Genomic DNA, 12,999 nt, shown 5'->3' on the forward strand with positions numbered 1-12,999 from the left:
GACCCGACCACAGGGAGAGGTTAGCAGAGCTCACGGCCCCTGTCAGATTTCTTACAGCTTGTTACTCCTTGCTTGGAAAAAAAAAAATCCCTCAGAAAATGAAATGCATTTTTTTCACTTTGACAATATGATGTAACTGTCACTCTCCAGGCAACGCTTAACAAACATGACCTTAGAGCATGTTGTATTTTGTTGAGCTACAGCAACACATATGCAACCCTGAATTTTAAACATCTGGGTTTTCTAACAACATGTAGTTTGTGTTTACTCATTAGGAGCTGAATATTACAATGTGACATTCATTCATTCGTGCACTTCTCATTATACAGATTTTAGAGAAAATTGTCTCAGCATCCAAAAGATACTGGGTACCCACAACATCCCCCACAGTAAGCGTGGTCCCAGGGTCAGTGCTGCACCTTCAGTGCCCAGCAGCCTCCAGTCTGAAAAGAGTTTGCTAAAGAGAGACTAAACTAATTCTACAGCTTCTACCCTAAGCAGGATGGGATTACTTATTCATGAGCTTTGTAAATAAGGATGCATTCCAACCAAGTTATGTGTTTTGCTTAAGATCCTGCTGAGATCTTAAGTGAGAACCGCCAACACTTGGCGCCTGCCAGAAACAACTTTCTAGGGGAATTTCATATGCAGCCAAAATGCTCTGAATTCCTCACTTATTAAATACATTTTATATATTATCTACATACCTTTAATAATGACAGCTATTTATTGATCAGACAGGATGTGATGCTGACTGTTAATGCCCATTTTAGCTGTGACAATTAATAATTTTAATATTTAAGTTTAATTAAGTGTGTAATATCCAACTCTTAAATTATTCAGTCTCTGCAGAATGTTTTTCATTAATACCACACATTCTATTAACATATTTATGAACACCTTTTATGACTTAATGTGGTTTAATTCTATTAATAAAAACTAATTTTAAAGTCATTATCTTTTTTCATTATACAGTAAGTTGCAGTGTAGATTTTCCAGCTCCAGCATGGCTCTGGAAGAGAACTGAGGTTTCTGCAGCTTCTACTTTACTGCCTGACCACACAGGAAAAATAAAACCTTCTTTACTGAAGGTCCTTTTGCCTAAGTAGCTCTGATCTGATAGATAATGCGAGGTGCTCAACACTTCAAAAAGGGTACCAAACTGCCTGGAGGACCTGGTGAAAGCTCATGTGTGGTTAGAGCAACGTCACTCAAGACCAGTGCTTAGGGTGTCCGTAGACTTAGCACTGAGGCAGCAGTGAGGAGCTCGCTGTGGAGGATAAAAGCACTGTACATTTCAGATGTTTACATTATTAGTAAGTAATCCTGTAACATTTATGCAGATACATTAACTTGATTCAAGGAAAAATCAAATTTACCACGTTCACTTAGATTAGTGATCATGATAATTGGTTTAAATATTATGGATAAGACTGTTTACTAGATGCATATCTACTGAATAAGCTAAAATGAGTGATAAATTTGTACTCATAATCATCTGACCTTAAGATAGCCAGAGGACTATTACAGTAAATTAGTAAACTGATTTACTAAATCAATTTACCTTTTCCAGGTCTGAAATATAACCTGTTTTAAGTGTGGATTTTGGTTATTTTTCCCCTCTCCCGTTCTGGACTTTAAGTAGTTTTTTGCTGCATAGAAAAATTACCCTTTTTTATTCTTGCTCTTTTAAGGGCAGTGTTAAAATTTTGTCAGTCCTGTTGTAAGATGTGACTGACGCTGGAGAGTGCCAAATGATGCAGAGCTTAGGCATTATTACAAAATCCTAGTGAATAGCTTATGCCAGTGATTCGTATTTAAGGGTGAACAATGGCAGGGTAACCAGGAGAGGACTAAAGCAGCACCCCAAGAACATCCAAGTCCTGGAGACAATCCAGTTCACCTGCTCTCCAGGGCAGAAACTCGGACTGCTTCTGCATTCATTAGTTATCTCCCGTATTAACCTGAAAGGTCTCAGGCTACTTGCAGTGACCTGTGCTTGCTAAAATGGGCCTGCTGTGGGGCGGTGAGTGTAGATCTCTGTGTCCACCCGTTCAGCTTTGATACCCAGCCTTCAAAAGGGCTTCTGGAAGGAGGTCCCCAACACTGGTCGTGCACACATTCAACAGAAGAGCAGACATGTATTTCCAGAGGTCTTCTGAGACACCTCTCTCTGACTCTGTAAGGCTATTAAATTATTATCTCAAGTGATTAGGACAGTAAAATAGTGGTGAAGCAGTGCCATAATTAAACAGCTAACTGAGGGGAAGGGATTTACGAGGATGCACTGGGTATAGCATAGGATCAGGAACAATGCAGAATAAGAATAGGAACTCTTCAAGTCAGATCAGTCACTTCCCATGTCTCTTTGTTAACCATTTTTAAAGAATACATTACATCAAAAATTGAAAAGTGCTTTCATCCATAGTACTTTCTACAGATTAAAGCCAACACAAATCAATGTGTGTGAATCTCTTGTTTCAAGAAAGCGTTCAGCATTTTTCTAAAGGTTTTTTTAATTTTTTCCCTTGCAATATACAGTTTTGCCCTCTCTGCCCCAAGTTTAAATTTTCCCTTTCTCTCTGTTCCCTTAACTCCAAAACCAAGCGATATCATCTCCTGCGCTTCTGCAGATTTGGTCTTCCAAGCGTAACTAACAATCTGCTCTTTCTGAAGTGCATTTCAATAATTCTCAAATTAGATCTCTGGACATGAAAGCACTTTTTCTAACAAACCTCCATACAGAATAGAGAAATGGTGATGAAAGTGAACATTACCTGACATAAGATCATTCAAAGTCTCATCAGACGGCCCTTGCAAGGACTCTATGACACCATCTCTGCTGTAAAAGTATTTCAGGAGTCTTCCATAATATCTAGGTTAAGTATGCAATGGAAGATGGATATAATGAACCCAAAGGAACTAAATCGTAGCTCATCAGTAATGATTAGTAACATGAAAAGAGTACTCTGAGAGCATCAGAGTATCGATGGCACTGGGAACTGAATAAAATAGGAAGTAGAGCTGTGCTTCCTGGTCATTGGAATAGGTCAATGACTGAATTTTCTGGATGAAAATTAAATGTTTGAAGTTTACAGAGAAGTTCCTCACTTACCCTCCTTTACAGTCACATCTCTTCAGTTCTTGCAGATACATGCAGAAGGCCTGCCACCAATAGCTCCCAGTAGTGCTCCCCTTTTCCAATATTAGACCAGTGACAAAAATAGAAATGCACAATGACTTTGGTGACAGAGAGACTAGGCTTGCCATTGTTTCACACTCCAAACATCAGTCCTTCTTAACTAATCATTCTACTTTTCTGAAAATGCGAAGTACCAAATTCAGAAGTAAAAGATGCAGGGACTCTCAGATGCGTGTTTGTTTTCCTGTAATGTTTCATGACTTTGCTAACTCACTCTGGTTACCCTGACCAACCATCCTCAACCTTTGCGAAAACAAATGTGCAAAGCCAAAAAACCAAATTATACTAGAAAGCAGGAAAATTCCACTCTTAAGCAAAGTTACATTTACAGGCTACTCTAAACAGTCAGAGTCACTGTGACAATACCAAGTACAAACAGGCAAGCAGTATAATGAATGTGGGTAAATTAAGATAGCAAGAAATTAGATTAGTTTTTCATTGCATCGGAAAAAAGACTTCACAGTACCAAACAGATCACTTAACTGCATGAGTAAGAATGGAAAAGTAGTTCAGATGCCAAAATGTCTGAGTATAGCCTGGATTTATTTTTGTAAATGTATATGGCATGTATATCATTTCTGTACACAGGGTCAACATTTTTCACCTATAGCACACTGCTATCATAGCTTAAAAAAAAAATCATAAGGGCAGTGCTAACGATGAAAAGGCTATCCCACCTGCATGTGGCCGTGGTGACTGAGCAAAGAAAGGGCCACATCACAGCAGGAGGAGCCTAAATCCATTGACGTTTATTTCCAGAGCTGTTGGTGTCTAGGGATCTGAACGTGGATAAATGCAGTGGAAGGGGAGCCAATCAAAGTGCAATTTTGTGCCAAGAAAGTGTAATTTGTGAGAAAGTATTTGCATGGCACTGTTGAATACTTAACAAGAAGTGCAAGTTTATAGCCAGAAGTAGAAGGAGCCTGTAAGGTGGAGGCAGAGCCCCTTGCCACTCACTTTCCAGGAGAGGCTGGGGAAAAGGGTGACAATAGCATGTCACGTTTGCATGAGGCTGACAGCTGGACAGAAGGTACCAAGAGCTTTTCTAACCATCAAAACCTCAGAGAATCATTTATTTCAGGAGACAAAGGGTGCTGCATGCCTGGGTTGTGGAGGCTCCAGGATGAAAGATTAAAGATTCTTTAAATATTCTGAAATATCCCTCCTTAGAGAGCATTAAAGACAAGCTGCAGGAGACCAATGCAATCAGGAACATCACAGACATGTCAAGCTATAATGAGAAAGAGCCAAATGCATTCCTGGTGTAACACTGCCAACATTAGTGAATACTCACCAGGGGACAATTTGTCCCATTTTTGTTATTAGCAGCATCTGTAAGAACTGTTTGCCACCTTCTGGCAATACGTAATTTCAGAAAAAAGTAGGGGGGGAAATAAAGCACCATATTTTTTATTTAATCAAAAACTCTTTGATTCCCTAGGATAATAGTTCTCGGAAGATATGAAAACAGCTGCTTAGACGTTTCAGGAAATGTTTAATTCAGACTACTGAAAGTGCTCAAAGCTTTAATATAATGTTCATTTTTTCACATAATTTGTAAATTAAAAAGGCATTGAGATTTTATTGTACTTAAGTAATAAAATGTGAAGCCTTTTTTACTCTTCACATTACTACTAAATATAAACTAAATTAATATTAGTACTTTATGGTTAATTTTATCTGATGAAAAATCCCACATTATTATTTAAAATGTTTGGATGCGAAAGGAGAACCTAGTCACAAATCCAAGGTCTAACCTCTCATGACCTGAGATCTTGGCAGAGCAGATAAGCACAGCAAGACTAGACTTGACAGACCCTTACAAGGGCAACCTGTAAAGAAAACACGAGCGTTGCAGGAAATTAAATGTATCAGTAGGCTGAGCTCTTTCCCCTGACTTAGTACCTAGGCAGCGCTCAGAAAGACAGGCAGATCCTTCTTCTCCATTAGCAGTAAAGCCAGGTTTCATTTGCTGGTGGTTCAGGTGTCAGCCATCAGCAAGCACTGGATCCAGGTGGAAGACTAGGCTTTGTAAGAGCAAGTAGACACATGAGAGTAGTACCCTTATTTCCACTCCATTGAACGTGTGTAAGCTGATGTAGCAAAGCCAACAATTCACGTAAATGGCAGTTCTACCTCAAACAAAAAAACATTTAGACAGAGAACTTCTGCTCCTGATGTTTTCCCCTTGTCACTCATCCTCCAAAATGGCTTTCATCTCCTACTTGTCCTCCTACACACTCAAGTGTCTGTGGTGTCTCTTACTCAGTTAGCAATTTGCTCCTTGCCTGGGAGTTATGCAAAACAGGTTGTAGGTGAGTCACTCTTACACATTCCATGGAGAAGTGCCGCCAACCTGCATGACAGTAGCTTGTGGAAACTAAAAGCCACCCAGAAAACACCTACTAAATTACACAAATCAAATGCCACCACAGTGATAGATTATAGTGCTGCTCCCAGCTCATTTATCTTGTCTAAATTAGTAGGTCAAGGGAAATTTTCTCCCTTCAAAGAAGGGAGGAAGGCATCTAGTAGCCTTCAGTGAGATGTATACCTTTGGAAAACAATTTCTCCCACTGTAAGGATATCCATAGTGATGAAGTCAGAAAAAAATTTAAAACCACATCACTAAATGTCTCCAGCAGTTTCAGCTGAACGCAGTGTCCTTCACTTCTGCTTGTAAATTGTTTGGGCATTAGTAGTTCACACTCTATTAAACAAATGCTGTCTTCCGTTCATCCCAGAGGTGGGGGGAGAAAAAAGTAAAATCATGCTCTGCCTGGTTTAGTACGTTTGCAAAATGTTTTGAGATACTTTGAAATAACAGACAGTAAAAGCAGGTTATGTTCACAATTAACACATAGGTTTTATGTAAAGCTTAGAAATGACAGAAAAAAATGTATTTGAAAGTATTAATAACTCTCTCCAAAATGCAGCTACAAGCTCGGAATAAGCAAAAAGAGAAATCATTAGTTTAGTTGCTCTACAGAATAAAATTTTGCATTTTCCTCCTGTTTATATTTGTTATGGAAAAGCAATCATTTTACTGCTGGTTGATCAAGTCCAAATGAACCCTTATGGCTTGAACACAGCTCTTTAAAAGGTTTTTCTTTTGAGCAACAAATTACATACATTACTGCACTTTGCTCTACTCCAGTAATTTTGGTATTTTTCCCATAATGTTCAAACATTAGAAGAAAGTCAGTTCCAATGCCCTCAGATCAGTATTCTCCTCACTAGCCGGTGACATACTGCAGCAAGGGCTTGTTGACATTAACATCTACCAAGGCTGAGGATGACTCATTTCATCTGAAGGCAAAAGTGGTTTAGGTTGGGTTTTGGCTATCTCAAATTGATGGTACTTAAACTTTATAGAAAGTAATTTTGTCAAGTTCTTACTTGCAAGTACTATATGGCCACAGAATATCAATGACACAGTTTCATTGCAGGGCAGCTTTTTCCCCCAGCCACTGGAAACACAGCCTATATAGGTGCCTCCCCAGCCGGGCAGCCAGGCACTGCATATCAAGCAAACTGCAGCCCAGCTGGGCTTCTCCCAAGCCAACCTTCCCTTTAAGCTATGGCTACAAGTCCTCTGGCTTAGTTGGCCAAGTCGTCTTTTCCTGAGGGTTTTCTGGGGGAGAGGCAGAAATCTGGTAATGCATATAGTATTGCACGTCCTAGTTTACAGATATCTATATATAATCACATGTAACAAATACATTGGTTCACTTTTGATGAAGTAGATTCTAACGCACTACGATTTCTCATGGCAACGTTTGGTGATTTTTCCCTCCCCGCCAAGAAAGAAAATAGAAAAAGAAAAAAAAATCATCTAGGGGAACAGTCCATTAACAAATCAGTTCTCTCTAGGGAATCAAACAGCAGGCCACTCACCGTCAGGTGTCCTCCCCTGAGTGTCTCACAAATAACCGGTACAATATCGCCCTTAGCGCCTCAGAGGAACCGCAAGAGGTGTTTGTCACCCTGGTGTTGAATGGTGGCCACCTGGCTTGTCCTCCTGCAGGAGAAACAGCTGATGTGGGCATAGTGGCACATTTTGCACAGAGGCAATCTTGTTAGCGGAAAGCATCTTGCCGCTCCAGGCCATTTGATGTTTCCACTGGTGTCCAGCTGATACTTCCCAAGCTATTTCTGTAACTTCAGGTTCCCTCAGAGCTCTGGTAATGGCCCGCTGCTCCTCACTGCCACTCAGTGAAACACAATCATCTCATGAACAACTGGGGAAGACGACCATAATTAAGGCAAATAGTTAGTCAGGCTAACACTCAGCACCACCCCTGTCCTGGGGAGGTGTAACAACGCTGCAGAAAGCACAAACTTAATTCTCTAAGGCCCGAGGTGGCTTGTTTAGTGTGAGCTCAGGCACCTTGCTGGTGCACACAAGCAGCTCCATGCTGCCCAGCAGAGTCCCAGGACAGTTTCAGAGAAACAGAGAAAGCGACTTGGACCCCATGCAACGTCCCTGATTCAAGTGTTAACCAAAATAGGATCCCCTGGATTTCAGATCTCAAAAGAGCCTCCCCCATCAGCCCGTGGCCCTGTACTGGGGGGGCGGCACTGAAGAGCAGAAGTAAGGAACAAGCCCATCGAAGCAGATGCTTTTTGGAGGCAAGTTCTTAAAAGCTGATCACTCTACATGCATGAGGCTTTCTTTTATTTTTTCTTCCTCAAGTGCCAAGCAGGGAGCAGATGGTACATTACTCAGCCTTAACTGGAGGGTAAGAAAGTGTGATTTAAAAAAAAAAAATAAATTCAGTTGAGACCCTCAGCCCGTTTAGATCCTCAGCTCAAAGTTTATTTGTCTTACACAGAACTTGTACTTTCTACCCCTCTCAAATGCTAATCCTCTCCACACATATGCTCATTATGCAAAAGCATATGACAAACACCATCTGGGAAAATAAATAGCTCCTCAACCAAGCACGCTGCTCCCTCCCTTTACGTCACCCACCTCACTATTGTCTCCCCTATTTTTATCTGCAAGACGGCAATCACTCAATCAAGCTATTAACTTAAAAGTGCCGTCTCAGTGAACCAAGCTGCAGATCCCGGGCTGGGCAGTAAAAGCCATTCCATTTTTCGAGATGATGTACATCTTCATGATAATTTGAAAGCAGCCAGAGCACTAAGAAAAATAAATGTATCTTTTAAAAGACAGTTGCTGTCGTGGTCCTGACCTGCAGAAGTCCATGCTTGTTTTTCAGCTAGGAGGTTACATTTTCTCCCCCATGAAATATGCAGCTCTTACGATGAGTTCCACCTCGTTTCCATGGATTCCTGAGATAGTCCTTCATCTCTGACGGATTATTGCTCATACCGTTCAGAGCCAGGCAGTGGTGCTAAATAGGGAATGACATTAGCCAAGTTCAGTGATTTCTCTAACCTCAATGCAGACGGGTAAAAATAGGAGTCAGGCTGTCATTAGTCATGATGGATTCATTGTCTGCCGGAACGTTAATCAAAAAAAATGAGGACCGTGTATGCAAGAGAAAGGCATCTCAGAATATTCTGGTTTGTACCAATGGATTAGGAAAATCATCATGATTCAGCAAAAGAGATGTCTGTTTAGCTAAATTAAACAGGATCTACACCATCCAACCGTATTGTGTTGAGGCCAAGTAACCAGGAGAAAAATTCAAAATGCACAGCCAAGCTCCTCAGCAGCTGATGCTATGATATAAAGGCAGAGCTTTCTAAGTATCCTGTAAGAATTGTGGGGCCATAAACACTGCAATATTATATCTGTTTAGAAAAATATGAGACAAAATTCAATGATGAACTTATCTGAGCTACAGATTCTTGTCAATTATTATATGCTTGTAGGGACATGTTTAATAGATGGCAGAAAGTCCTTCTCATTTGTCCTCAGAGACAGTGCTGATATTGCCTAGCCCAGAAATACATTATACAGCTACAAAAGAGGCAATTTGATTTCATGAGCACGTGCCTTTATTATTTTAAGAATAATTTAATGCAAGCAGAGGAAAGCAGAATCTGTATGAAAAAATACCGGGGTTTCTAGCGTTTGTGGTTACCAGTCCTGCGGTTCTGGGGTTTTTTTTGTTTGTTTGGGTTTCTTTTGGCAGGGAGGTGGTTGGTTGGTTTTGTTTTCTTCCCCTTTGACTCCACTGGGAGTTTCACCCCACCTAAGATGGAGGAGTTGAAGCCTGATACGTGGTTTGGGTATTGGCGTTGCTCGGAATACAGATGCCTGTGTGATGCGCGCCCTGTGCTGCTGAATACACCCCTAACTCTCTTCTCTTTGTTGTTACAACAGACGAACCAAACTCCTGGAGTGCTCCCTCTGCCACCTCCCCAGGTCTGTCGGAAGTAGCTCTTTCCCTCGACGACATAATCTCACCATTATCTTCATCACACATAGCCCCACCCTCTGACCCTTCTCACCAGATAAGCCCAGAGCCAACATGGGATATCAAGAGGGAACACGATGTAAGGAAACCAAAGGAGCTTTCAGTGAATGGTCACAAAAAGAAAAGGTTAGGAGAACAAAGAGAAAGGTCGGCAAGTCCTAAAAAGGTAGACAGGTCAAAGCATGAAGAAGCTTCTTGGAAAGGATATTCAGAAGGTAAAAATAAGACCACTGACGGTGGCAGGCCCACCTCAGAAAGCAAAGTGGTGGGACACAGCATTCCCACAATCGAGGCTGGTGCAAGAGAGCATGTGTGTGCTGGAACCAGTGATGAACAGTTTGGGAGGCTGAGGAAGCCAGAAAGCAAGAGAGGAGGATCTCTTAGCAAAAGAGAAGATCACAAATCTGCAAATACCAGTGAGAAGAAGTCAGCTGCAGCACCCGACCATGTCAAGCTCGATACAGGTGCTACCAAGACATACAGTAGCAACCGCTGCAGCTCACCTGGAAGTGATATGGACCACAGCCAGAGGGACCCTGACGGGAAACCCAGCGAGTTCCCCAGGAAGGGACATCTCCACTCCATTAGCACTCGCAGCACCAACACCACAGTTCGAAAGGCAACGGTCTCCCCAGGGCCGTGGAAAATCCCTGGCTCGGATAAGCTACCTAGCGTACTGAAGTCTGGTACTTCTGCCATGAGCAGATAAGCAAGGGACTGTTGCCCTCTAACTGTCTCAAACTGACGCAGAACATTCTTCTTAGTTTTTGTCTCACATTGGTTTGTTTTAATTTATTTTAACTATCACACATATACACAAAGCATTGAGGAATGAAAACATTCGTGTGTAATTCCATGACAATGTGCACAGTATCTAATAAGTTCAAAAGCATATAGTCAACACGGAGATTTAAAATTGACCCTAAAGTCCCAGATCCATTTTAGGGACTTTGGCAGCTATGGAAGAAACCAAAACAATATGAAGGACAGTACATCAGAGAAGGATAGTGCAGTGTAGCTTTAGCATTTTTTTCCCACTGCATGAAGGACCTGGATTTCATTCAAACTTTCTATCAAGAAACTGGAACAAGTTAGAGCAATCACAAACTGGAACATCGCCTTAAATAAAACTGCACGGAGCAAGCTGAAACCGAGAAAGCATCGTTTCATGGAGCTAAAAATGTTGTAAATAAATTGTTCTCGACATATCTAGACAGGGGTTAAAGGGTTTCTTTGAAGCATCGTTTGGAACTGTACACCCATGACACATCTCCACTGTTAATGCTTTGGGATAGTCCACGTGGTCCCCTGTAGCATAGTTCACTGGGCGACACGGGAGGAGTGGGGAATCCAGTGGATTAGTTTCTGCGATACCACTTCTACTGCCATTTTTGTGAACAAACCATGTTTCTGTACATTGGAAAGGAGTTAGGGTGGAGTTGTATTTGCAAATTATTCTCAAAAGCGATTTATTACAGGTTCCCCAAATCCTGCGAGGTAGCACACAAACCAATTGGTCAGGCTCAAACCCCAGATGTCTGCAAGGCCCTTGCAATGAAAGGAAGAGTGCTACAGAGAAAAAGCTGCAGTTTCCTTAAGGAAAGGCCTTTCCTTCCTGCAGAAGATGATAGCTTCACTTATCAACAGTGCTATGTTTCACGCCCATCTGCATTTAGTTAGGACACTCTCACCTTTCATCCCTTCAGTCTGGCAGAGCAGGTGCCTTCCAGGCACGTGTTAACAATAATTAGACTGGTTTCTGAAATACACTTGTCGGTGTTCTCATTCAGTAAATTCGATATCTTTCCATTTTTTAAATGGTTAAATGGTTTCCATTTTATCATTTCTTCCCTACCTCCATTTTTTTTTTTTTTTGTCTTAGTTTTATCTTTCTTGCTTGTCTGTTTTGAATTTCAAGCCTTAAGTGCCAGGTAAACATTCCAGTCTGCCTTCACAGGAAATAACTCCAAGTTCAGTCAATCAGTCATTTTCTTGTTTCAAAAAGATGTGTGTGTGTCTGTGTAAGTGTGCATATGCTTATTTGTCTGTCAAAATCAAAACAAAATCCTGGGCAATAATACATTGGTAATTAAAAAAAAATCATAAAGCTAAGTACTGTCAAAAATTTGTACTTAAAAAATTATTATTCTCTAACAATCTTAGTTCCTCACATGCTCTGCTGAAAAATTAGATTGAGATTGGCTTTCTTCCAAGAAATTAGCACATTACTGTATGTCTTAAACATTGCACTGGACTGAGAAATTTATAGGCATGTTTCTTCCTGTCCAATTATTTGAAAAGCCTCAAGTCAAGGATTTTGCAGCTTTCAAACAATTTTTTTTAGAAAGAAAACCCCATTTATAATTTCTAAAAAAGCACAAGTCCATGTAGCTGTTTATAAAACTTATTTAATGGGAAAAAAAAAATCTTTATCCCCTGAACTAGAATCCAATATAATTTGCCATTAATTTATTTGAATCTGATTTTGGACAATGCTTCTGTAGTGTAGATGCATGTCCCAGTATCTTATTTTTATGTATAAAGAAAGCAAACAATGAAATCTGAAAAACAGTTGAGATTATGCTTGCATAAACTCTAATTTGCACAGATCACAGCTACTCCTTGTGCAGTAATTGCTTTATGCAGCTATAATCGATAACCTGTGAAGACAGCACATCATCTAAACCCCATTCCAAATAATATTTCTGTGTAGTGTTAGCTGTGAATTTACCCTGTACAGCTCTATCTCTATAAATATAATTCCATGTATTAATAGTCACAGAAAGGCTGTAAGTGAGCAACTATTTTTATGAAACGCACCACTATGGATAAATTAACTTTTACAGAAATCTTGTTTACTGTATGATATTCTAAACCACTGTCAAATAAAATATATATCCAAAAATCTTTTTTTTTCCAATTGTACATAGTCTGTGTTAATTTTGAATCATAGGCTTCAGTTTTACACTGAGAATTAATCACTGACATGCATATAAGTAGAATATATAATTATATTGTTATATATAATTAACTACTGTGTTATAAAAAAGGGAGTGCTCCGTTTTTCCCTCTTACTCCAAAGAGGGGTTCAGTTTATGATTATACATGTAGGTGACCAATATAGGCAAGTTAAGGTGTATGAGGCTACACAGATTCAGGGAAATCTCTCCCTTGGCAGAGAAGCATGAACTTCCAATCCCAGGAGACACGGGATCAGGATGGCCAATGTCCCGGCACCGAGGGAGAACTTCTGAGCACACACAACGTATACAGAAGGAACTGGGCAGCCCAACTTGCCCTAGAAAGGTTTGTTTACAAGCTTAGTGAAGGGGCCATAATTTGATTTCCAGTCCACTTTACAGAAACAATGTCTCAGAAAACATCAAAAGGGTGTAAAAATAA

General features: G+C 40.4%; 1 protein-coding gene across 12 annotated transcripts in view; it reads left to right on the forward strand.

The window, feature by feature from the left end:
* Positions 1 to 12,494, forward strand: part of MAGI2 (membrane associated guanylate kinase, WW and PDZ domain containing 2) — a 755,689-nt gene extending 743,195 nt beyond the window's left edge. For 9 of the 12 annotated variants that reach the window (XM_055712103.1, XM_055712104.1, XM_005443453.4 and 6 more), the window contains one exon: positions 9,504 to 12,494. In XM_055712103.1, the coding sequence (XP_055568078.1) occupies positions 9,504 to 10,306 (803 nt within the window). In that variant the 3' untranslated portion in view covers positions 10,307 to 12,494. The remainder of the gene's footprint in view (positions 1 to 9,503) is intronic. The other 3 variants (XM_027811489.2, XM_027811491.2, XM_027811490.2) reach the window with 2 other exon arrangements.
* The last annotated feature ends 505 nt before the right edge of the window (positions 12,495 to 12,999 follow it).

This window comes from Falco cherrug, chromosome 5 (genome assembly GCF_023634085.1).
Source record: "Falco cherrug isolate bFalChe1 chromosome 5, bFalChe1.pri, whole genome shotgun sequence".
NCBI lineage: Eukaryota > Metazoa > Chordata > Aves > Falconiformes > Falconidae > Falco > Falco cherrug.